Genomic DNA, 24,704 nt, shown 5'->3' on the forward strand with positions numbered 1-24,704 from the left:
TCGAGACTTACTCTACCACTGCGATCAGTTCAGTCAGTTTCGTTCCTGGTTTGACGTCACAAACACACCCAGCGTTCGCCCAGACACTCCCCCGTTTCTCCAGCCACTCCCGCGTTTTCCCCAGAAACGGCAGCGTTTTTTCACACACACCCATAAAACGGCCAGTTCCTGTCAATCAAACTCCGATCACCAGAACGAAGAAAAAACCTCGTAATGCCATGAGTAAAATTCCAAACTTCTTAGCAAATTTACTTGACGCAGCCGCAGTCCGAACATTGCGCATGCGCAATTAGCGGAAAATCGCACCGATGCGAAGGAAAATAACGAGCGAACAACTCGGAATGAGGGCCACTGTTGCAAACGTTGTTAGAAATGAATCATAAAGTCAATATCAGAAGAATAATTGGTCATCCACTTTATGTCAGCTACTTCGTTACAATGTATACATATGTGTCCTCATACACTTTTGCTGCAGTCGGGACAAACTTCCCTTCTTGGCGGATCAGGTCCTGTGCCACTCTTGTTAGTAAGTGCTGAATGTCTACCTTACATGGATATTGCTTTGATAATGTTACAGTCATAATACACAGTACTTCAAACAAAAATTGTTGTGAAATGTTGTATCAAGTAGGTTTACATTAAAGTGAGGGGGATTTTCTCTAACGTCCTAGAGGATGCTGGGGACTCCGTAAGGACCATGTGGAATAGACGGGCTCCGCAGGAGATAGGGCACTTTAAGAAAGCTTTGGATTCTGGGTGTGCACTGGCTCCTCCCTCTATGTCCCTCCTCCAGACCTCAGTTTTACACTGTGCCCAGAGGAAGATGGGCGCACTGCAGGGAGCTCTCCTGAGTTCTTTGCATTAGAAAGCATTTTTGTTTGGATTTTTCTATTTTTACAGGGAGCACCGCTGGCAACAGGCTCCCTGCATCGAGGGACTGGGGAGAGAGGAGCAGACCTACTTAAATGATAGGATCTGCTTCCTCGGCTACTGGACACCATTAGCTCTAGAGGGGGTGAACACAGGTTTGTCGTGGGCATCCGCCCCCGGAGCCACGCCGCCGTTCTCCTCACAGAGCCAGAAGAACAGAAGCAAGAAGACGTCTCAGGCGGCAGAAGCCTTCAGCGGCTTCACTGAGGTAACGCACAGCACCGTAGCTGTGCGTCATTGCTCCACACACCTCACACACTCCGGTCACTGTATTGGTGCAGGGCGCAGGGGGGGCGCCCTGGGCAGCAATAATAACACCTCAAAATATGTACAGCTGGGCACTGTACATGTATATAAAAGAGCCCCCGCCATTTTTACACAAATTTGAGCGGGATCGGAGCCCGCCGCCGAGGGGGCGGGGCTTCTCCCTCAGCACTCACCAGCACCATTTTTCTCTCCACAGAACGCTGAGAGGAAGCTCCCCGGACTCTCCCCTGCTTACACACGGTGAAGGGGTGTTTAAAAGAGAGGGGGGGGGGCACATAATTGGCGGATAAGATATTATACAGCGCTGCTGGGGAAAAACATTTTGTGTTGGTCTCCAGGGTCATTGCGCTGGGGTGTGTGCTGGCATACTCTCTCTCTGTCTCTCCAAAGGGCCTTAAAGGGGATATTGTCTTCAGAAAAGAGTTTCCCTGTGTGTATGAGGTGTGTCGGTACGTGTGTGTCGACATGTTTGACGAGGAAGGCTCGCTTAATGTTGAGGGGGAGTGTTTGAATGTCAGGTCGCCGTCGGCAACGCCGACACCGGACTGGGTGGATATGCTGAATGTCTTAAATGCAAATGTGAATCTCCTGCATAAAAGGTTAGACAAGGCTGAGGCTAGGGATCAGTCAGGTAGCCAGACCGTGCCTGTCCCTGTGGCGCCAGGACCTTCAGGGTCTCAAAAGCGCCCCATATCCCAGGTCGCTGACACAGATACCGACACAGATACTGACTCTAGTGTCGACTATGAGGATGCAAAATTACAGCCGAAGGTGGCAAAGGGTATTCGATACATGATTATTGCCATAAAAGAGGTTTTGCATATCACTGAGGAACCCCCTGTCCCTGACACGAGGGTTCACATGTATAAAGGGAAAAAGCCTGAGGTCACGTTTCCGTCCTCATTTGAGCTAAGCGAATTGTGCGAAAAGGCTTGGAAGTCTCCGGATAGGAGACTACATGTTCCCAAAAGGATTATTATGGCGTATCCTTTTCCACAGAAGGATAGGATACGATGGGAATCTTCAACTAAAGTAGACAAGGCACTGACACGCTTATCCAAGAAGGTGGCACTGCCTTCTCCGGATACTGCTTCCCTCAAGGATCCTGCTAATCGCAAGCAGGTAATTACCATGAAGCACATTTACACACATTCAGGAACTATCGTTAGACCGGCCATGGCGTCGGCCTGGGTTTGTAGTGCTGTCGTGGCATGGGCAGACTACTTATCTACGGAGATTGACACGTTAGATAGGCATACCATTCTAATGACCATTGAGCATATCAGAGATGCTGCCTTGTATATGAGGGATGCTCAGAGAGACATTTGTTTACTAAGCTCCAGAATAAACGCTATGTCTATTTCTGCTAGGCGACTCTTGTGGACCCGACAGTGGACGGGAGACGCCGACTCAAAGCGGCATATGGAGTCATTGCCTTACAAGGGGGAGGAGTTGTTTGGAGAAGGCCTCTCGGACCTTGTCTCTACTGCTACGGCCGGTAAATCGAATTTTTTACCTTATGTTCCCCCGCAGCATGCTAAGAAGGTACCGCAATATCAAATGCAGTCCTTTCGTTCCAATAAAAGCAAGAAGGTACGAGGATCGTCCTTTGTTGCCAGAGGTAAGGGAAAAAAACTGCACTCGGCTAGTTCCCAAGAGCAGAAGTCCTCCCCTACTTCTGCAAAGTCTACCGCATGACGCTGGGGCTTTCCGGGGGGGAGGGGGGGGGTCAGAGAGAGATTGTTTCCCAGGGATACAGACTGGAATTCGAAGACATGCCTCCTTGCCGGTTTTTCAAGTCGGCTCTGCCGGCTTCCCCGTCGGAGAGGGAGCTGGTGTTAGCTGCAATTCACAAATTGTACATTCAACAGGTGATAGTCAAAGTTCCTCATCTCCAGCAAGGAGAGGGTTATTATTCATCCCTGTTTGTGGTATCGAAACCGGACAGTTCGGTCAGACCCATTTTAAATCTGAAATCCCTGAACCTGTACTTGAAGAGGTTCAAGTTCAAAATGGAGTCGCTCAGAGCGGTCATCGCCAGCCTGGAGGGAGGGGATTGGATGGTGTCCCTGGACATAAAGGATGCGTACCTTCATGTTTCGATTTTCCCTCCTCACCAGGCGTTCCTGAGATTTGCAGTACAGGACTGTCACTACCAATTTCAGACGTTGCCGTTTGGTCTTTCCACGGCCCCGAGAATTTTCACCAAGGAAATGGCGGAAATGATGGTGCTCCTGCGCAGGCAGGGCGTCACAATTATCCCGTACTTGGACGATCTCCTCATAAAGGCGAGATCTCAGGAGAAGTTGCTGGACAGCGTGTCTCTGTCCGTGAAGACATTGCAGAGGCACGGCTGGGTTCTCAATTTACCGAAATCCCAGCTAGTCCCTGCAACGCGTCTGCCCTTTTTGGGCCCGATTCTAGACACAGACCAAAAAAAGAGTTTTTCTTCCAGTGGAGAAGGCTCAGGAGCTCGTAGCTCTGGTCAGGAACCTATTGAAGCCAAAAAAGGTTTCAGTGCATCATTGCACGAGGGTTCTGGGGAAGATGGTGGCTTCATACGAGGCCATCCCCTTCGACAGGTTCCATGCAAGGACCTTTCAATGGGACCTATTGGACAAATGGTCCGGGTCCCATCTACACATGCAAAACCGGATCACCCTGTCTCCCAGGGCCAGGGTGTCTCTCCAGTGGTAGCTGCGCAGTGCTCACCTCCTGGAGGGTCGCAGGTTCGGCATTCAGGACTGGGTCCTGGTGACCACGGACGCGAGCCTCTGAGGTTGGGGAGCTGTCGCACTAGGAAGAAATTTCCAGGGTCTCTGGTCAAGCTTAGAGACTGGTCTCCACATCAATGTCCTGGAGTTGAGGGCCATATACAACGCCCTACGCCAAGCGGAGGAATGGCTTCGGAACAAACCGGTTCTGATTCAGTCAGACAATGTCACGGCAGTGGCTCATGTAAACCGTCAAGGTGGCACAAGTAGCAGAGTGGCCATGGCAGAGGCGACCAGGATTCTACGCTGGGTGGAAGGCCATGTAAGCGCACTATCAGCAGTGTTCATCCCGGGGGTGGACAACTGGGAGGCGGACTTTCTCAGCAGGCACGACCAGCATCCGGGAGAGTGGGGACTTCATCAAGAAGTCTTCACACAGATCACGGATCGGTGGGGACTGCCTCAGATAGACATGATGGCGTCCCGCCTCAACAAAAAGCTAAAGAGGTATTGCGCCAGGTCAAGAGACCCTCAGGCGGTTGCGGTAGACGCTCTGGTGACACCTTGGGTGTTCAGATCGGTCTATGTGTTTCCTCCTCTACCTCTCATACCCAAGGAGTTCAGGATAATAAGAATAAGAAGGGTCAGAACAATCCTCATTGTTCCAGATTGGCCAAGGAGGACTTGGTATCCGGATCTGCAAGAGTTGCTCACAGAAGATCCGTGGCCTCTTCCTCTAAGGCAGGGGCCCTGTCTGTTCCAAGACTTACCGCGGCTGCGTTTGACGGCATGGTGGTTGAACGCCGGATCCTAGCGGAAAAAGGGATTCCGGAGGAGGTCATTCCTACCCTGATCAAGGCTAGGAAGGACGTGACGTCGAAACATTATCACCGTATATGGCGAAAATATGTTTCTTGGTGTGAGGCCAGAACTGCTCCTACGGAGGAGTTCCAGTTGGGCCGTCTGCTTCACTTCCTTCAAACAGGAGTGAATTTGGGCCTAAAATTAGGGTCCATAAAGGTTCAAATTTCGGCCTTATCCATTTTCTTTCAAAGAGAATTGGCTTCTCTTCCTGAAGTACAGACTTTTGTGAAGGGCGTGCTGCATATTCAGCCTCCCTTTGTACCTCTGGTGGTGCCTTGGGACCTTAACGTGGTATTAAGTTTCCTCAAGTCACCTTGGTTTGAACCACTCAAAACAGTAGAGTTGAAATACCTCACTTGGAAAGTGGTCATGTTGTTGGCCTTAGCTTCTGCAAGGCGGGTTTCGGTATTGGCGGCTTTATCATATAAAAGCCCATACCTGATTTTTCACGTGGATAGGGCAGAGTTAAGGACTCGTCCTCAATTTCTGCCCAAGGTGGTCTCATCTTTTCATATGAACCAACCTATTGTCGTGCCTGTGGCTACACGGGACTTGGAGGATTCCGAGTCCCTGGATGTGGTCAGGGCTTTGAAGATTTATGTGACCAGAACGGCTAGGATCAGGAAGACCGAAGCTCTGTTTGTTCTGTATGCGGCCAACAAGGTTGGCGCTCCTGCTTCAAAGCAGACTATTGCTCGCTGGATCTGTAACACGATTCAGCAGGTGCATTCTTCGGCAGGATTGCCATTGCCTAAATCGGTTAAGGCCCATTCCACTAGGAAGGTGGGCTCTTCTTGGGCGGCTGCCCGAGGGGTCTCGGCACTACAACTGTGCCGAGCTGCTACTTGGTCGGGGTCAAACACCTTGGCAAAGTTCTATAAGTTTGATACCCTGGCTGAGGAGGACCTCCTGTTTGCTCAATCGGTGCTGCAGAGTCATCCGCACTCTCCCGCCCATTTGGGAGCTTTGGTATAATCCCCATGGTCCTTACAGAGTCCCCAGCATCCTCTAGGACGTTAGAGAAAATAAGATTTTACTTACCGGTAAATCTATTTCTCGTAGTCCATAGAGGATGCTGGGCGCCCCTCCCAAGTGCGGACTTCTTTTGCAAGACTTGTATATAGTTATTGCTTACATAAGGGTTATGTTATAGTTGATCGGGTTTGAACCGAGGCTATGTTATTGTTCATACTGTTAACTGGGTAGTTTATCACAAGTTATACGGTGTGATTGGTGTGGCTGGTATGAATCTTGCCCTTAGATTTACAAAAATCCTTTCCTCGTACTGTTCATCATCTCCTCTGGGCACAGTTTCTCTAACTGAGGTCTGGAGGAGGGACATAGAGGGAGGAGCCAGTGCACACCCAGAATCCAAAGCTTTCTTAAAGTGCCCTATCTCCTGCGGAGCCCGTCTATTCCCCATGGTCCTTACGGAGTCCCCAGCATCCTCTACGGACTACGAGAAATAGATTTACCGGTAAGTAAAATGTTATTATCTATAAGTCGGTATGATCTGTGTTATCACTTTATTTTACTACTTTTTGTGCCATTTTCTTAGCTGGAAGAACAATCAAAGAACATCAACTTAAAGGAAGATGTGGCTGCTCTAAGAAAACGATTACATGAATTAACAATGGTATGTGATATAGTTAGTGATGTTATAGGAAGCTAGCTATACTGCTATATATATATATATATATAGGGGACACAAGTATACAATGTTATTGTGCGCAATGAAAAATATATAGCGATCTATCATTTACCTAATTATCACTTATCTGTACTTTGGGACTTATACAAGTTTGTAAGAAAACTAAAAAAGCACACAACTTGGCAAAATCATGTGCACTGCAGGTGGGGCAGATGTAACGTGCATAGAGAGTTAGATTTGGGTGGGGTGTGTTCAAACTGAAATCTAAATTGCAGTGTAAAAATAAAGTTGTCTAGTATTTGCGGGCTACATGCAAACACAGCCAGGGTTTACCCTGCACAGAAAAATATATACCACCTAAATCTAAATCTCTGTGCACATGTTGCATTTGCCCCACCTGCAGTGCAACATGGTTTTGACAGTTGCCTGCGTTTTTGCTTTATTTACAAACATGAATCAGGCCCAATGTGCCAGGCGGTGGATGTAAATTTGCAAGTCAGCTGTGTACAAAATCGCAGCTGCGTATGAAACTGTGTTTGCCTTTAAATCAGGCCCACTGTCACTTATGGTAAGAAAAGTGTTAGGGGGTCTGTGTGCTAAGCATTGGAGAGAGATAAAGTGGATGGAGATAAAGTACCAACCACTTAGCTCCTGTCATTTTTCAAACAGCCTGTAATATGGCAGTTGGGAGCTGATTGGTTGGTACTGTATCTCTCTCCACTTTATTACTCTTCAAGGTTTAGTACATAGACCCCTTAGTTTGGAATCACTTTGGCTCTGCACTATACTCATGGAATAAGCTCTGTGACTGTTCATTCATGTAGAACAGTTATTTTCATAGTTCAAATGAGTTTGTCTTTTGCGGTTTTAAAATATGTCACTGTATCTCGTGGAACAATGTTCTGCCGATTAAATCCCACTCAGGAAGTTTTATCCTTGATTGATGCATGTTAAACAGCCCTTCTAGTGGCATGACTCAGTAGCACCGAGCGTCTTTATGTGTGACTTTTTCCATTAAAATGCATTTAATTCACAAAACGATGCAAATAGGACGCACAAACAGCTTAGGCTAATTCAAATAAAATGAGGCATGCCTAAACTTTGTGTGTGACTGCGGCTGTATCTGCATACGAAATGGTACATTACAGTGTATAATTTTGTATGCAGTTACATTCGCAGACGCACACATGATGCATATCATGACGTCCTCCTTACCTTAACCTCTTCTCATACGTCCCTCCCAAATTGATCCAGGCCCTGTCCTAATATGGGCCCTCATTCCGAGTCGTTCGCTCGGTAATTTTCTTCGCATCGCAGCGTTTTTCCGCTTAGTGCGCATGCGCAATGTTCGCACTGCGACTGCGCCAAGTAATTTTGCTATGAAGATAGTTTTTTTACTCACGGCTTTTTCTTCGCTCCGGCGATCGTAGTGTGATTGACAGGAAATGGGTGTTACTGGGCGGAAACACGGCGTTTTATGGGCGTGTGGATAAAAACGCTACCGTTACCGGAAAAAACGCGGGAGTGGCTGGAGAAACGGAGGAGTGTCTGGGCGAACGCTGGGTGTGTTTATGACGTCAAACCAGGAACGCCAAGCAGTGAACTGATCGCAGATGCCGAGTAAGTCTGAAGCTACTCTGAAACTGCTAAGTAGTTTGTAATCGCAATATTGCGAATACATCGTTCGCAATTTTAAGAAGCTAAGATTCACTCCCAGTAGGCGGCGGCTTAGCGTGTGTAACTCTGCTAAAATCGCCTTGCGAGCGAACAACTCGGAATGAGGGCCATGGTTCTCTCTCGGGGTATAAGAGAAATCTCTTTAAAACCAAGTCTTTCACCATTAACATACCACCTCTGGTCTTGGATGTCCTGCATCATAATTGTAATATTTCCTGGTGGTCTTCTAAAGTTTAATATATGATGGTTTACATAATGTGCCATTATGAGTCCATCTGTGCATCAAATTTTACCCTTCGCTTAAGTTCATCAAACTGAACGTTCTCCGCTGGCGCGACCTTAATATCTCTTGGTTAGGTAGGATAGTGATAATTAAGATGAATCTTGTGCCCCAACTGCTCTGCCTCTTTCAAACTCCCCCTCTTCTACTTATCTCCTTGCCCCCTTCCAGACTCTCTTGTTTTCCTTTTCCTTTCTTCCTTTGGTTCCTTAGCATTTCAGTCCTGTGCTTTGGTTTAAATTTTATTTCTCTTGATCTCATTTGTTATGTATGTTTTTTAGTGATCTCCTCTCTTCCTGCTTCCGTTTTTTTCTTTGGCCTAGCTCCTTATTGCCCATGTTTACACATGTTCCTGTGTATCCTTCCATATGGTACTCTATGTATTACCATTGACTTGTATGTTCAAGCACATATCCCTGTATTTTCTTCATGTGTAAAACTGTACATAAACACATTTAAAAAAAAAATATCACTGTCTTTCCAATAGGAAAATCAGAAACTTAAAAAAGACCTCCTAGAAGCTCAAACCAGCATCTCCTTCCTTCAGAGTGAACTGGATGCTCTGAAAAGTGATTATGCAGATCAAAGTATCAGCTCTGAAAGGTATATTGCAATCACTGTCACTTTCTAAGAAATGATCAATACTGATTTTAGCTGGGAAATAAAACTGATTTATTTTCTTGTTTTTTCAGAGATATGGAAATTATCAGAGAATATACAGACGAACGAGAAAATTTGGCACAGCAGATTGAGATACTTCAGTATGCATTTTTAATTAAATTGTAATACAATTCATGGGAATATGTTTTTATAAATGCATTATTTTGAATATATGTGTATTATTAAAGATTAATAACATTGTACTTATACCCATGTATGATAAAACCAAAATAAGCATAAAATGACAATACAATTAAGAGAAGGGATGTTTGGAGCAACTGTAGTAATAGTGTTTGAGAACACATTGGTAGCACTAAAATATAATTTTGGGGAAGGGGTGTGGGGGGGGGGTGGTTAATTTTCTGGGTTTTTGTTTCAAGACCTCAGCAGGTCCCAGGAAAAAATCCTTAATAAATGCCGGCGTCAGGCTAACTTTGGGACTAATTGGATAGCGTCGGCCGAACAAACTGGAGCTAATTAATTTCCCCCTAAGGCTTTCATCCATTTGACTATAAATGAGGGTGAAAATTGAATAAGGTTGCCAGGAAGGCTTTGCCTTTGACAGAAATAAAATGAAGATTAAGGTAATGACATGCAATTGAATGGCAAACCCTGCATTTAAACTTAACATCTAGTAAAGGTACAAAAAGCCTTGGACAGAACAGTTGGACATGCATACACACTTCACATTTTGACCGATATTGTGCCGTTGAATCTGAGGACTATTAAATTGCACATAAAAGATGGTGCGTACAAACGGTTAAGCGATCTCATGACTGGGTCGGGAATTAAAAGAAGTGTCTGTCAATTGTATAGGTGTGTGCAGTTTAACACTTGACTCTTGTTTTGTAAACATCCCTGGCCTAGAGAATGTTACTGAAAAGTACAGCTCATAGTACAGTTTAATTATTCAGTCATTATAGCTTTTTCAGCCAAATACAGTATAGGAAGTGCTTGTTATAATTTTCCTGCATGATTCATAAAAAATTGTAACTTAAAGTTAGATTATTCATTTTTTTCTCTCTGTTATTAAAGATTTAAAAAAAAAACTGCAACATTTCTGTAGCTCCCACATTCCATTTTTCTATTACAGAACAGCTAATAGAAAACTGCATGACAGTAATGATGGACTGCGGAGTGTGCTGGAGAACAGTTTGATCAAGTATAACAGATCACTGGTAAGTTAATGTTCCAGACACTGGTCCCTATTCCTCTTGTGCAAGTGATGATATGCTCCCTGCAGCAATATCAGCACAGCAAGTGGATATGAGCATGGCACAGGGCAGCAACAGCTATAACAATTTTCATGTTTTTTATAAATTCTATTTTTAGCTGAGAGAGAAATTGAGATTTATAGGACATGTCTGTTCTTCACAATTAGAAGTGTTAATAGTTTATTTTTTCTTAACGTTGCCCGTTTCTTTGTGCTTCAATGCTGAGAAATGCAGGCAGGTACTTATCCATCATTCAGTACCATCAGGGAGGCTTCAAATTTATTCTGCAGCAGGACAACATCCCCAAACATACAGCCAATGTCAAGAACTATCTTCAGTGTAAAGAAGAACAAGGAGTCCTGGAAGTGGTAATATAGCCCCCACAGATCCCTGATCTCAACATCCTCGAGTCTGTCTGGGATTACATGAACAGACAGAAGGATTTGAGCAAGCCTACATTTACAGAAGATCTGTGGTTAGTTCTTCAAGGGCCTGATTCACTACTGTTTGCAAATGTGAGTTTGCATGCAGTGAGCAATTATCGGCAGATTGCGCATGCACTGCGAATGCATTGCGTGTGCGCGAAGGCCAAAATGCGATCGCCTTGTGTATGCAGCCTAATTGTAAAGAGAAGGCATTTTGATTGACAGGAAGTGACCGTTCATGGGTGGTAACATTGCGTTTGTGGGGAGTGGTTGGGAAAATGCATGGCCATTTTCGGGGAGTGTATCTGATGTCATCTGCAAATGCTGCATTCAAAAATATGGTGCCCGGTGTGACTGTATTTTCATATTTTCATTGATTTGAGTATGCTGGGGTCAGCCGCAAATGTCGATGGTGTCCTTTTTATGTGTATGCATTGCGAATCTGCTAATGTCTACGCAGATTTATGAATGCATTGAAGGGCGTCTTTTATCCTTTCTGGGCGGCTCTTTACATGCAAACTTTAGCAAGAGTAGATTTGTGAACATCACTGTCTCAGCCTCAATAGCGATCCATAATGATTCAAGCCACAAGAAAGTTGGAACAACCTCCCTGATGAGTTCCTTCCAAAACTGTGTGCAAGTGTACCTAGAAGAATTGATGCTGTTTTGAAGGCAAAGGGTGGTCACACTAAATATTGATTTGATTTAGATTTCCCTTCTGTTTATTCACTTTGCATTTTGTGAATTGATAAAAATAATCTATTAACATTTTTATTTTTGAAATCATTCTTACTTTGCAGCATTTTTGTCACACTTGCCTAAAGCTTTTACACAGTACTGTATATGTATATACAGAATGTAAACTGAAAATACAAAATTGTCTTGTAAACAATTTTCTACGGTCTGTAACATCTCCATCTTGCACGGTAGTGGTAGCCGTGGGCACATGCTTCTCCTTCAATGGCTCAAACTGAAAGGGAGCTGGGACAGACGTAATGCCACAGAGGATTAACATGAATGAGGGACAGTAGGGTGGTGGGACAGATGGCGGACAGACAGGACGGAGTACAGTGGAGTGGGGGTGGAGGGACAGGGTGAACAGCAGTGAGAGCTAGGGAGGGGACAAACAGCGGGGATTGGGACGGAGCAGACAGGGAAACTGAGGTATCCATGCATATGTATGTATTTTATATTAAAATATAACAAGAAAAGAAATTACAAAAATACATTACTCAGCCTAGTTTCACTAACAGTTCTTAAAAAAGGCTCTACTATGTCCTTTCAGCGTGCAAACACTTCACCAGGAAGTACAATTTCTAGAAACAGTCCGAAACTGAACAGATGCAATTCTCCTTATGATCGGTACAGTATACCTTTTACTTCATTTTCCACATGCATCATATGTTGGTTGTGTTTTAGGTGAGATGTAATTTGAAATTGTCTTAACTGACAAATTGACCAGATAGTAGACCCTGAGAATGCTAAGTTTCTAAATTTGACTTTTCCAAAACATTTGCTAATTAAGCGTTAATTGGAATACGATTCTGAGACCTGATCACTTTCAGCTTCCATTATTGCTGTGGGATATCGCATATGGACTTTTTTGCGTGTGTTTGAGTTTAGGTAAATATTGGTAACTGCTGAGAGGAAACAAAAAGCCAGCAACACACAGTATTGTCCTGTCCTGCAAGATATTGTCAAATAGGTTTATGGCTGGAGAATATAATAGGGGTGCAACCTTGAGAGACATTCCTCTTGTGCTTATCCAGAAGAGGCTCTTTTCAAAGCTGAAACTTGTGAGAAACTATAATAATTTTCTAATTTCCGCTTCTATTCTATCTATGGGTTCGGTATGCATGACCGCCGCTCGGGATCCTGGCGGTCAGCATATCGACCGCGGGATCCGGGAGGTGGAATGGCGGCGCGTGCGCGGGGTGTGAGGGAGCGCAACAAGATCCTTGCGGGCTCGGCAAAGGTTCTATTGCCACTCTATGGGTGTCGTGGACACCTACGAGTGGGAATAGTCCCTGCTAGTCGGTATGCTGACTGTCAGGATTTAGAGGAGGGCGGGATGTAGCTGTTGGTTATGTGAACGGCGGTCTCCTGACCATCGGTCACATAACTACATCTCCTTTCTACTGCCAGTCAACCAGCATCAAGGGCTTTAAGGACTGACCCAACGTTTAAATTAAATCAGTTTCCCCATTAAGGTGTTATTGAAGAGGTCATAACTTAAAGGATGTGGGCCACACTGATACATCTACTTACACAAATACGTATATTATGACTTAGCTGACTTCCAACTGCAAATCCAGTGTGTTCAATGCTCACTTTGCTCCACTTGTGTGTATGTCGATAGGTTCTCGTTTTACATTTCTACATTTAAAAAAACATAAACCTGTACTTTTGAGCTAATAGATTATATATTACAGTGTCCATGCTCATATTTTATTGTTCTGCAAAATTACTGGGTACAGAGAATTGATGCAGAAAGTATAACATTTGGCTGACATTCAGAAAGCTCAGCCGATTGCCAGACAATACATGCCAGCTTTCCCGGAGGGGTTGCTCTGGCCTGATGTACATACTTCTGGGGGGTTTTACATGTGGAATCACATTTCACCAATCACATAATGAGCTGGGCTACGTACAGCATGGGCATTTGTGTGCCATTTGGTTATGATAATTTCTTTCATAACCCACAGACCGATGTTGTGCAGCACATGCCTAAAACCAACCACGAAGGGTATAATCCTGCCCTTTGGCCTCTCAACATTTTGCCATCAGATGCCAGTTGTGCCAATAGGGGTCACCTCCAGTTGTCTTCCATCCCGTTTATCAACATGTCTTAAATTGTTCCAGTTGATGGTAATCTAAATTAAAAAATAAGGAGGTCATTTTGGGACCAGAACCAGGCCAATTGCCTAAAACTATTGCAAATAACACAGCATGCCCCCTGCAAAATCACTGCCTACTCGTGTTCCTTTGTGATCCTCATCCTTATTTATTAAATTGACTTGTCAACAAATCCTATAATTCAGCTACTTATTTCACTGATATTGCGATACAATAACTGCATTCTGTTGAGCGCTGTGTTCACTCACAAACAAATGACACATCACCAGTCAACTCTCCTTTTGATAGTTTAAATGATTTGACTTTAAAATCCAGTAGTTCTTTTTATTACTGCAATTGGCACAGTGCAGTGGTACATATCTACTTCCCAGCCAAGTTCTGTAAATGGCCTTCAAAATTACCATCCTCAATTGTACAGCTCAATAGTAGGCACAATGGGGCAGATGTATTAAGCCTGGAGAAGTGATAAAGAAATGATAAAGCAGTAAAAAGTGCAATGTGATAACGCACCAGCCAATTAGCTCCTGTCGATTTACATATTGGATCTGATTGGCTGGTGCGTTATCACCTTGCACTTATCACTGCTTTATCACTTCTCCAGGCTTAATACATCTGCCCCAAAAACTGATAACATTTAGCTCAATCTGAGAAACATCTTTAGGAGAAAATTATCTCTCAGTAGCACTGAAATATTTGTGGTCTTGGCATGCATCTGGGCAATGCCCTATTCTAATATTTGTGGTGATGGCATGCATTTGTGGTATTCCCTATTCTAATATTTGTGGTGATGGCATGCATTTGTGGTATTCCCTATTCTAATATTTGTGGTGATGGCATGCATTTGTGGTATGCCCTATTCTAATATTTGTGGTGGTGGCATGCATTTGTGGTATGCCCTATTCTAATATTTGTGGTGATGGCATGCATTTGTGGTATGCCCTATTCTAATATTTGTGGTGGTGGCATGCATTTGTGGTATGCCCTATTCTAATATTTGTGGTGGTGGCATGCATTTGTGGTATGCCCTATTCTAATATTTGTGGTGGTGGCATGCATTTGTGGTATGCCCTATTCTAATATTTGTGGTGGTGGCATGCATTTGTGGTATGCCCTATTCTAATATTTGTGGTGGTGGCATGCATTTGTGGTATGCCCTATTCTAATATTTGTGGTGGTGGCATGCATTTGTGGTATGCCCTATTCTAATATTTGTGGTGGTGGCATGCATTTGTGGTATGCCCTATTCTAATATTTGTGGTGGTGGCATGCATCTGGGGAATGCCCTACTGTAATATTTGTGGTGGTGGCATGCATTTGTGGTATGCCCTATTCTAATATTTATGGTGGTGGCATGCATCTGGGGAATGCCCTACTGTAATATTTGTGGTGGTGGCATGCCTCTAGGTTATGCCCTACTCTAATATTTATGGTGGTGGCATGCATTTGTGGTACTGTATGTCCCTGTTTTTGTTTTTAGTTGTTTAATTTCATAAACGTTTTCTGTTAACTTTAATATACACTATAAATTTGTATCTGCATGTATTTGTAAGCTACACAATTGATTGCATAAGGCTACATACCCATTGTCATTAACATTTTGTGTAAGATACAGTTGTAACTGAAGTTAAGTACATGTTAACAATTTTTAAAAGAAAAGATAGCTGTACTGTACCAAATGAGACCATACATTATAGGATTTAGATGCGTTTTAATAGCCTTCTGCTCTGTGTTGTTTTGGATGCTTGAAGCTCAATTTCAAAGCATCAGTGCATTTGGAACCTTAATTTGTCTCAATGGAATCCCATTGTTAGTGCTATAACAAGCACATCCATAATGCGCTTTCATATGCATGTTTTTATACTACATACAGACGACTGTCTAAAAAATTGCAAATGAACACACCTAACTGATGCATACATAAACACCGTGGGCTAGATGCATCATCGCTTGGAAAGTGATAAAATGGAGAGTGAAAAAGTACCAGCCAATCAGGTCCTAACTACCATGTCACAGGCTGTGTTTGAAAAATGGCATTTAGGACCTGATTGGCTGGTACTTTTTCACTCTCCATTTTATCACTTTCCAAGCGATGATTCATCTGGCCCCGTGTGTTGCAATGCCAGTGCATATGTTGCCTTAACCTGGCTAATTCAAAAAATGTTCTGCTAGGTTTTTAGGTTTTTTCTGTAACAAATATATTAGCATGCATAATGTATGGCTGCTCTGAAATGTTGTGTTTACTGTGTTTTGCTAGGTCTCCTCGATCATCCTTCTTAGACGAGGACTATGACTCTTTAGCTGTGTGTGATCCCATGCAGAGACTGAACTGTGAGGTAGACAGCCTTCCTGAAAGTTGTATAGACAGTGGTCTATCTACTTTGAGGGATTCCAACGAGTATGATTCTGAAGTGGAATACAAGGCACCAAGGAACTTTCAGCGGTCAAGATTTGCACATGAGAGTTACGGTGGTGATGCCTCTGATACAGATGTGAGTGACAAAACACTAATAGATAAAACCTTTCAAAGAGGGTCTGTCCTTCCCGCTGGCTCCTCGGGAAGGTGGACAGATGACATTCTTAGTATGCTTGAATTTACCATGTTTGAGATTATTTTAAGCTTTAGCTTGATTGTGGTTATAAATAGCAAATTTATTGTGAAATAGCAAAGTTATATTAAATGTAAAGGATTACTTTAATGTTGGCAGACATTATTTTAGTTTTCTATGTCTATATATGTTCAGAAAAACAAATATAGGCGTGATGGGTCCAAGATCTGCGTCGTTGGATGCAGATTTACTGGACCCGGGTGTCTGGATGCTACGACTAGCCTAAGTAAGCTTCAGGCTGACTGCTGCCTAAAATCATTGTGAATCGTGACCGATGGTCATGGTGGTGATACAAGGCTGCTTCCTCAGACGCAGCACTCAGATCTCGCAAATGCAAACTGGAAGTGTCTATCTCCTACACACGCCTCCTGCTGCATTTTAATTTTTCTTTCAGTGTGGAGAAACAGGAGGCATGGGGGTTATCCAATTACCCCCTAATGACCACAGGTAATTGTATAGCCGGAGGCTATTTTATAAGTGCAGAAGTGGCACGCTCCTCCCCGCGATGATGGCACTTATTGAAGATTATGCTTCGGGTGCCTTAGGCACTTGGAGCATAACCCGCGATAAGTGTTTTGCCGGAGCCGATAGCACATGGGATCGGGGAATTATCCCCTATTTCATATGTTTTTACACGATTGCGGGTCCATTTTCAGCCTCTAATTGGATACAGCAATAATGACCATTGGTCATTAATCGCGGTATACGCCCGTTTTTTCCGTCAAAACGGAATTGGGGGTAATTGGATACTCTCCCATAGTATTCAAATAGGCTAGTATAGAATGAGAAAGAAAAAATGAATGACACAGCATACCTTGATAAGACCAGGAGTAGCCGGTCCTGCTTTTGAATTTTAATTAAATGCAATTGCACAGCCGCTTCCTTGAGACTGTGCAGTTCCACCCAAACATAAATCAGGCCCAATGTCCCTTTGAAAGAAACTAAATATATTTCCCAGTGTTAAGGGCTAAAGAAGCAACATAAAGCTGTTGGGAAGGGACGGTAGAGAACAATCAGGAGCATTAAATGGACTCCTGCAGGAGATGTTGTGCACCAAACACAAAGCAGGAAGCTACACCACTTGTATGCGTGCATTAATATTTGCATGTATTCAGTGTCACTAATAAGGAAATAAATAATATGTATGGAAACATTTGTTTTGCTGACAAAAATAAAAACATTCTTTGTAAGGTTTGATTGAAATAAGTTCCTGTTGTATTGTAGAGGATTTAATCTTGTTTCTTGTGTACAATTGAAAGGAGCAATACATGTATTCTAATATGCACCCATAAAATCATGTGATCTATGCACGAGCAATAAAGAAAGCACCTATCAGAGGTGAACTTGTAATCAGCCAATCAGAAGCAGCTAGTTAGTGCTGGTAACCATCACCATCACCAGAGTGCATATGACCTGGTGCCTGCAAGTGATACTGACATATGTGCTGCTGTGTGGCTCTGCCTCCATTCACAATTACACACACATTACTGGATTTCATCTGTGTTTGCAGGCTCCTTCCTTCCTCTGTACTGCCTCTCTAAGCATAAGACATCATTAATACCAAATCAACATATGACAGTAGGTGTATGCCATTTTGTGGGCATGTTAAAACAAATTAGTATATTTGACACTAATCAATTTGTAATACACCCAAATCACCATGAGGCCCTCAGTACACACTTTTGTAAGCAGTTTGTTAGTACAGGTAAAATGAGGTGTAGACATTTTTTTATTATGCATGTAGGATGTGCTGTCATTAAACAGACAGTGGGGGAGATGTATTATAGCGGCACATATCGTGCTGCTATAATACTCCCTGCTTTGCCTTTTGAAGTGAAGCTGGGAGCTACACCGATGAGTTGTATTAACATCTTGTTTTCCGGGTTGGTTGAGTGAAATCTTTCCTCTCTGGTGATCCCCGCCAGAGCACACAGCACATCAGTCTAGTGATGCTGCACTGTATCTCTACTCCCGGCTGGCTCCATTGGGCATGTGTATGATCTTACAGCCAACGCAAGATCTCCCATGCAACCACCGCAGCCACTACAGCGTAGAAATCGATAGCTGCAGGTGACCATCAGTGCCATCTTAACAATAGCAGCGCCGATAGCACACATTGGCACAAATAATAAATGGGGGAGAAGCAGTATCCATGCACATTACACGTGCTGATACCACTTCTCCCCCATACCGACTGCTCATACAGCTTGCTCAGTGTTTTGTGAGTCTAATGTTTACTATGTTGGTGTTAGAGCAGCAGATACAGGAGCAGATGTATTATAACGCACATAGGCCCAGATTTATCAAGCCTTGGAGAGTGATAAATAGCACAGTGATAAAGTACCAACCAATCAACTCCTAACTGTCATTTTTCATACACAGCCTGTAACATGGCAGTTAGGAGGGGATTGGTTGGTACTTTATCTCCGTGCAATGTATCACTCTCCAAGGCTTCATAAATGGAGGCCATATTGTGCTGCTAGAATGCTTCCTGCTTTGCCTCTTTACCAAGGCGAAGCAGGAAGCTACACCAACGAGATGTATGAACATTTCATTTGCTGGAGTGGAGGAGTGAAGACTCCTCCCTCCTGTAATCCCCGCCAGAGCACACAACGTGTACTGATACCACTTCTCTCCCATATTGACTGCTCATACATCTACCCCACAGTAACTGTTGGACTACAGCCCTTACAGTTGACATTTAAGTAAAGCCATTCGGTGTCATTTAAGGTAAAACGAAATCTACCATTGAGTATGAATGATCATAAAATAATGTTTAGACAACTAAGGATTTACAATAAATAAATCTGCCATGTTGCACACTGTATAAGTGGTTTGGAGAGCTTATTGGCATACAGACCGTCCCATATATCTAGTGATGGCTTCTGAGCACCAAAGAATGATCAGAGAGATAATCCTAATGAGTGACGTTATATAGGATACGCTATGCCACTTGGAAGTCCACATTTTTTAATCCCTTATCCAAAAAGTATCATTTAAGTGCAATCCCTACTTTTTGGTGGCACTACAGCTCTATTCCAAAACATCCCTAGTACAAGTGAGTACTAGGTCAACTATATCATATGCCATTCTATGTGTAAGGGAGTTGTAATCACCCCCTCCCCCCGGTGGGAATTACCTCTAAGAACATGGTTGTCAGCAAACAGTTCAGAAGTAATCTGATGCAATTGATGAAAATATTGCAAGGATTCCAAACCAGTGCTGAATCCATTCTTGTCTGGTGAACACTAAGACAAAACTTGAAATTCACAACAGTGGTGGTTGCTATAGATGCATAATGTGTTGTCTGTTGTGTGGCTGCAGGTTCCAGAAATCCGGGATGAAGAATCCTACACTGTAGAATCTGGTGGTTCATTTCTAGACTGGAAACCATCACGACCGGTCAGCAGGAGCAGCTCAGGTGCATCATCCAGAAAGTGTATATCAGCGTTGCCTGCCCATGTGACAAATGTAAGCAGAGCTTCTGTGACTGCTAACATGTAAGACATAGAAGTGTTAATGTTGCAAATGCAGACCTGTCAATCTTTACTGAAGACAGGGAACGCAATAAGTCTTGTAAATCCATTCTCTTAAGGATAGAATGACTTCTAATCTTTTCATTTTTTTAAGATCACAACTAGTTTTCCTGTAAAAAATTATTCTTCAATCATGACATTGTGGAAGACTTTGAATACAAACCACAATATGCAATTTGATTGCCGTGAAGCAATTGAATTCACATTATTCCACATGTAGATGCCAATAGAATCATCCATTACAGCCATGGATAAGCATGTGGCCTTAAAAGTCCCATTAGTTTGGGAGTCGATGCGGAGACCTTTACATGAACACTCTACCCTGTGCCTTGATCTTAATTATACAGGTTGTATAAGAACATAAAACACGGCTAATAGCAGGGAATAGGTGATTGTGGCGGCATACAATTTACAGATTCTGAGCTTGTCTTTTCACTGCAGTGCCCTCAAAGTAGAGTACTGCAGTGCAAAAATTGGGCATACTATAGTATGCTTTGCCCAGTGGTACCTTTTTTTTTTTTTTTTTTTGCCTCTTTGCCGACTCTACCATAGTACGCTATGGTGGTGGCGGTGGTGAAGACAGTCACTTCATCACACAGTGAAAGTCCTATCTTTTCAACCTTAGGTATTATAGCTTCATCTTCAGTTGGCTTTACCTGCTTTCTGTCCCCTAAGTGTCCTGAATATGACCACTCACTGGCCACCCCCCTCCTGGCACACTAAGGTGTTTTATTTCCTCTCTAGAATTTGAATTGAGGTGACAACTTTATTTTGTTTTATTTTCTATAATATTTTATAGGAAATGTAGTAAACGAGGACTAAAATGCATACATGTTTATGGTCATTTGAAGAAAAACCTAGATAAATTGCAGGGCATACCTTTTTCATGTCCAGGAAAAAAATGCTTGCCATATAAAGACTTACATTAGTCTTAAAATGTAGCATCTGTACACCGAGCAGCATTTCAACTGTTGGCTGTAAGCAGTTTGTTACATGCAGAGGTGTGTTTGGCATCACAGTCTTCTTGCATTGATTCAGGCTACCTCTAATTACAATGTCTATACAATACATAATCAAATGGAGCTTATAAGTAATTTAAATGGCTTATTGTTCTTCCAGGTAGACACTACTGATCGGGTAAGCAAGATTCCTAGCACAGATAAAGCATACAAGATAGTCCTGGCTGGGGATGCAGCTGTCGGGAAGTCTAGTTTTCTCATGAGACTTTGTAAAAATGAGTTTCGAGGCAACACAAGTGCTACTTTGGGTATGTTCATCTTTAGAGACGGTGCATAGGAATACTGAAAACAAATTACACTGTTAAAATGATTGAGTGACACACAAAGTGGCTGCACCTTGGAAATAGCAGCAGAATTCCCCTATAATCAGTCAGCCGCATGTATGTGTCTGCTTCGCCCCTATAAATAAGCATGACCCTTTGCATATGCTTACCTCTGAAAGAGACCATAATACCGTCTACGTGCCACAACAACCTCAAGTGCAATGCCCCATTGTGGCACTCCATTACACCCATTTAGGCACAAGTGGTGTTCAGACTGACTTTGTGACTCTGAAAAGCAAGCACATCTGGTAAGATGTGTATGTTTGCCATGAACACATGCGTTGTGCAAAAAATGGCAGATGCAGTCACCTGTGATTCTGAATCAGGCCCATATTGTTTTTCCTCCTTTGGTACTTTGATGAAAAGAGTTGTACAGTTCAAGACTGCTGGTGATTTAATTATATGGAAACATTGGCAAGTTGTCAGTCATTGCCAAGCTGCAGTATTTATCAAGAAGTGCTTTGGCGTCAAAACCTGGCTACACCACTGCTTGCGGCCAGGGACATCGAGAGGGGGTGGTGCGGTAGTAATTGCCCGGGCCTATTGGAGGGGACACGCTAGCTGCTGAGGGGTACAAATGTTCCCTCTTTGCATTGTGCAGTGCTACTTTTTTTTTTAGTACCATCTCACATTTTCCAAGTCACCTGGGAGGTGTACAGGTGTGTTACCAACTACCACATTTTAAAGAACAACAGGTGACCTTGAAAGCAAGTACTGTTTGGGGTCCTGAGGACAGTTCGTGAAGTATTCACACTTGTTATTTCCCCACTATCAATACATCCTCCTGTCATGTTGTGACCTGTTAGGTGATGCCTGTGATCCTTATTATTATTATTATTATTATTATTATCCTTTATTTATATGGCGCCACAAGGGTTCCGCAGCACCCAATTACAGAATACATAAACAAATAATCAAACAGGAAAACAGCAACTTACAGTTGATGACAGTATAGGACAAGTACTGGGTAAATAAACATAGTTACATCAGCAGATGACACTGGCTCCTGACTGGCTCAGGTGGCAGAAGACTGCTGGATGTGGTACAGTTGAAGATTATTAAAGTAAGACAAAGGATAAGCACATGAGGGAAGAGGGCCCTGCTCGTGAGAGCTTACATTCTAAAGTATCAATTGCCTCACCCTGAAGGTCAATAACTGCTGTCAACCTAAGGGGGAGATTTGTCAAATCTTAGACGGAGGTAAAGTGGAAAAATTGCTCATACCAGCCAATCAGATCCTAACTGTCATTTTTGTGACAGTTAAAAGCTGAGTGGTTGGTACTTTGGGGTCTATTCATGTAGAAAGCGTTAACAGAATTGTTACACAAAACTATAGATCGCATCAGTTCAGTGCAATATATATCTTAGATAAGTAGCAGCTCATGTATACTTAACCTTCCCTGATGCGAACTGGTACCCTGGACTCCAGTGATGACTTCTTCTCCTGCAATCCCCCTCTGCGTTGTTGGAGTCAGCCGTCGAGTCCTGTCTGTGCATGCACCAGCATCTGAGCTCCCGGGAGGCTGAAGTGGCTGCTATGAGGTCAGGGGCGGAGCCAGCAGGGTGCCGGGCAGAGAGCAGGGAAACGAGCTTCCCTGCAGTTACCAAACCAGAGTTCAGACTACGCCATCTTGAGATGGCAAATCTGAACCCCGTGGAGAAGCGGAATGCAGAGCTTTCCATTCCTTCATGAATCGCACTCACCACACAAACATATGGTGATGCGATTCAGCCACAGAGCGGGGTTCCGCTTCTTTTTTCTCCACTTGTGGAGAACTTTTGTTTCTGGTTTCCGCTGGAGAAGTCTGGAACTTCTCCACGGTAACACGCTTCATGAATAGCCCAAAGCAGAAAAAAAGCCCTGTTTTCCCGCAAAACAGGGATTTTCTCTGCTTTCTGAATAAATCCCTTTATCGCTCTCCACTTTCCACGGTTTGTTACATCTCCACCTAAACCATATCCCCCAAACATTTTATTACACACAATCTTCAATACTACTGCTGCTCTGTGAGTGTGATCATTTTCATCTCCTTGCGCAATTGCTCTATGATCATGATTATTCCTAGGCCATGCCTTTCTCAAGTATATATGGTATAAGAACTGTATTTATATTTGAAGGTTTCTGTAAGATAAATCAATACCTGTCAGTACTAGAGATAAAAATGTTTTGTAACATTTCAATAATAATTTTTTTCTATTTTTTTTTTTTAAGGAGTGGATTTTCAGATGAAGACATTGGTAGTGGATGGAGAACCAACGCTATTACAGCTTTGGGATACTGCAGGGCAAGAAAGGTATTGCATCACAGTTTTCATGTTATGAGGGGGGAATTAAATTGTCTATGAAATCCTGTATTGGCTATAAAAACTGAGCTTTTATTGCAACTCACGAAAAGCAGAACCCCTGGAACACCCCCTTAACAACTATTCAGGCACTGAGAAGTTTTTAATTATTTTAATGCATTGTCACTTTTGGGGTGAAAAAGTGCAAAATTATTGGAATTGGGGTACAAGGTTTGAGGCAGGTATATTAGGGTGCTTTATGATTGGGACATGTGTTTTTAGGCTTGCAGGTGCGTGTAATTACTTTTCTCTATCGTCCTAAGTGGATGCTGGGGTTCCTGAAAGGACCATGGGGAATAGCGGCTCCGCAGGAGACAGGGCACAAAAGTAAAGCTTTTACAGGTCAGGTGGTGTGTACTGGCTCCTCCCCCTATGACCCTCCTCCAGACTCCAGTTAGATTTTTGTGCCCGGCCGAGAAGGGTGCAATTCTAGGTGGCTCTCATAAAGAGCTGCTTAGAGAGTTTAGCTTAGGTTTTTTATTTTACAGTGATTCCTGCTGGCAACAGGATCACTGCAACGAGGGACAGAGGGGAGAAGAAGTGAACTCACCTGCGTGCAGGATGGATTGGCTTCTTGGCTACTGGACATGAAGCTCCAGAGGGACGATCACAGGTACAGCCTGGATGGTCACCGGAGCCACGCCGCCGGCCCCCTCACAGATGCTGAAGCAAGAAGAGGTCCAGAATCGGCGGCTGAAGACTCCTGCAGTCTTCTTAAGGTAGCGCACAGCACTGCAGCTGTGCGCCATTTTCCTCTCAGCACACTTCACACGGCAGTCACTGAGGGTGCAGGGCGCTGGGGGGGGGGCGCCCTGGGAGGCAAATGAAAACCTTTAAAAAGGCTAAAAATACCTCACATATAGCCCCAGAGGCTATATGGAGATATTTACCCCTGCCTAAATGTACTAAATAGCGGGAGACGAGCCCGCCGAAAAAGGGGCGGGGCCTATCTCCTCAGCACACGGCGCCATTTTCTGTCACAGCTCCGCTGGTCAGGAAGGCTCCCAGGTCTCTCCCCTGCACTGCACTACAGAAACAGGGTATAACAGAGAGGGGGGGCAAAATAAATGGCTATATATATTAATATAAAAGCAGCTATAAGGGAGCACTTAATCATAAGGCTATCCCTGTCATATATAGCGCTTTTTGGTGTGTGCTGGCAGACTCTCCCTCTGTCTCCCCAAAGGGCTAGTGGGTCCTGTCTTCGTATAGAGCATTCCCTGTGTGTCTGCTGTGTGTCGGTACGTGTGTGTCGACATGTATGAGGACGTTATTGGTGTGGAGGCGGAGCAATTGCCAAATATGAGGATGTCACCTCCTAGGGGGTCGACACCAGAATG

At 43.6% G+C, this 24,704-nt stretch overlaps 1 protein-coding gene across 1 annotated transcript in view; it reads left to right on the forward strand.

Moving 5' to 3' along the window:
• RASEF (RAS and EF-hand domain containing) overlaps positions 1–24,704 on the forward strand; it is a 174,996-nt gene that overhangs the window by 132,981 nt on the left and 17,311 nt on the right. Inside the window, exons 5-13 of the mRNA XM_063913812.1 lie at positions 6,334–6,411; positions 8,871–8,986; positions 9,076–9,144; positions 10,137–10,221; positions 11,968–12,044; positions 15,793–16,027; positions 19,469–19,615; positions 20,800–20,947; positions 23,235–23,316. Of these exons, the coding sequence (XP_063769882.1) occupies positions 6,334–6,411; positions 8,871–8,986; positions 9,076–9,144; positions 10,137–10,221; positions 11,968–12,044; positions 15,793–16,027; positions 19,469–19,615; positions 20,800–20,947; positions 23,235–23,316 (1,037 nt within the window). The remainder of the gene's footprint in view (positions 1–6,333; positions 6,412–8,870; positions 8,987–9,075; positions 9,145–10,136; positions 10,222–11,967; positions 12,045–15,792; positions 16,028–19,468; positions 19,616–20,799; positions 20,948–23,234; positions 23,317–24,704) is intronic.

This window comes from Pseudophryne corroboree, chromosome 1 (assembly GCF_028390025.1).
Source record: "Pseudophryne corroboree isolate aPseCor3 chromosome 1, aPseCor3.hap2, whole genome shotgun sequence".
In the NCBI taxonomy this organism is placed as follows: Eukaryota; Metazoa; Chordata; class Amphibia; order Anura; family Myobatrachidae; genus Pseudophryne; species Pseudophryne corroboree.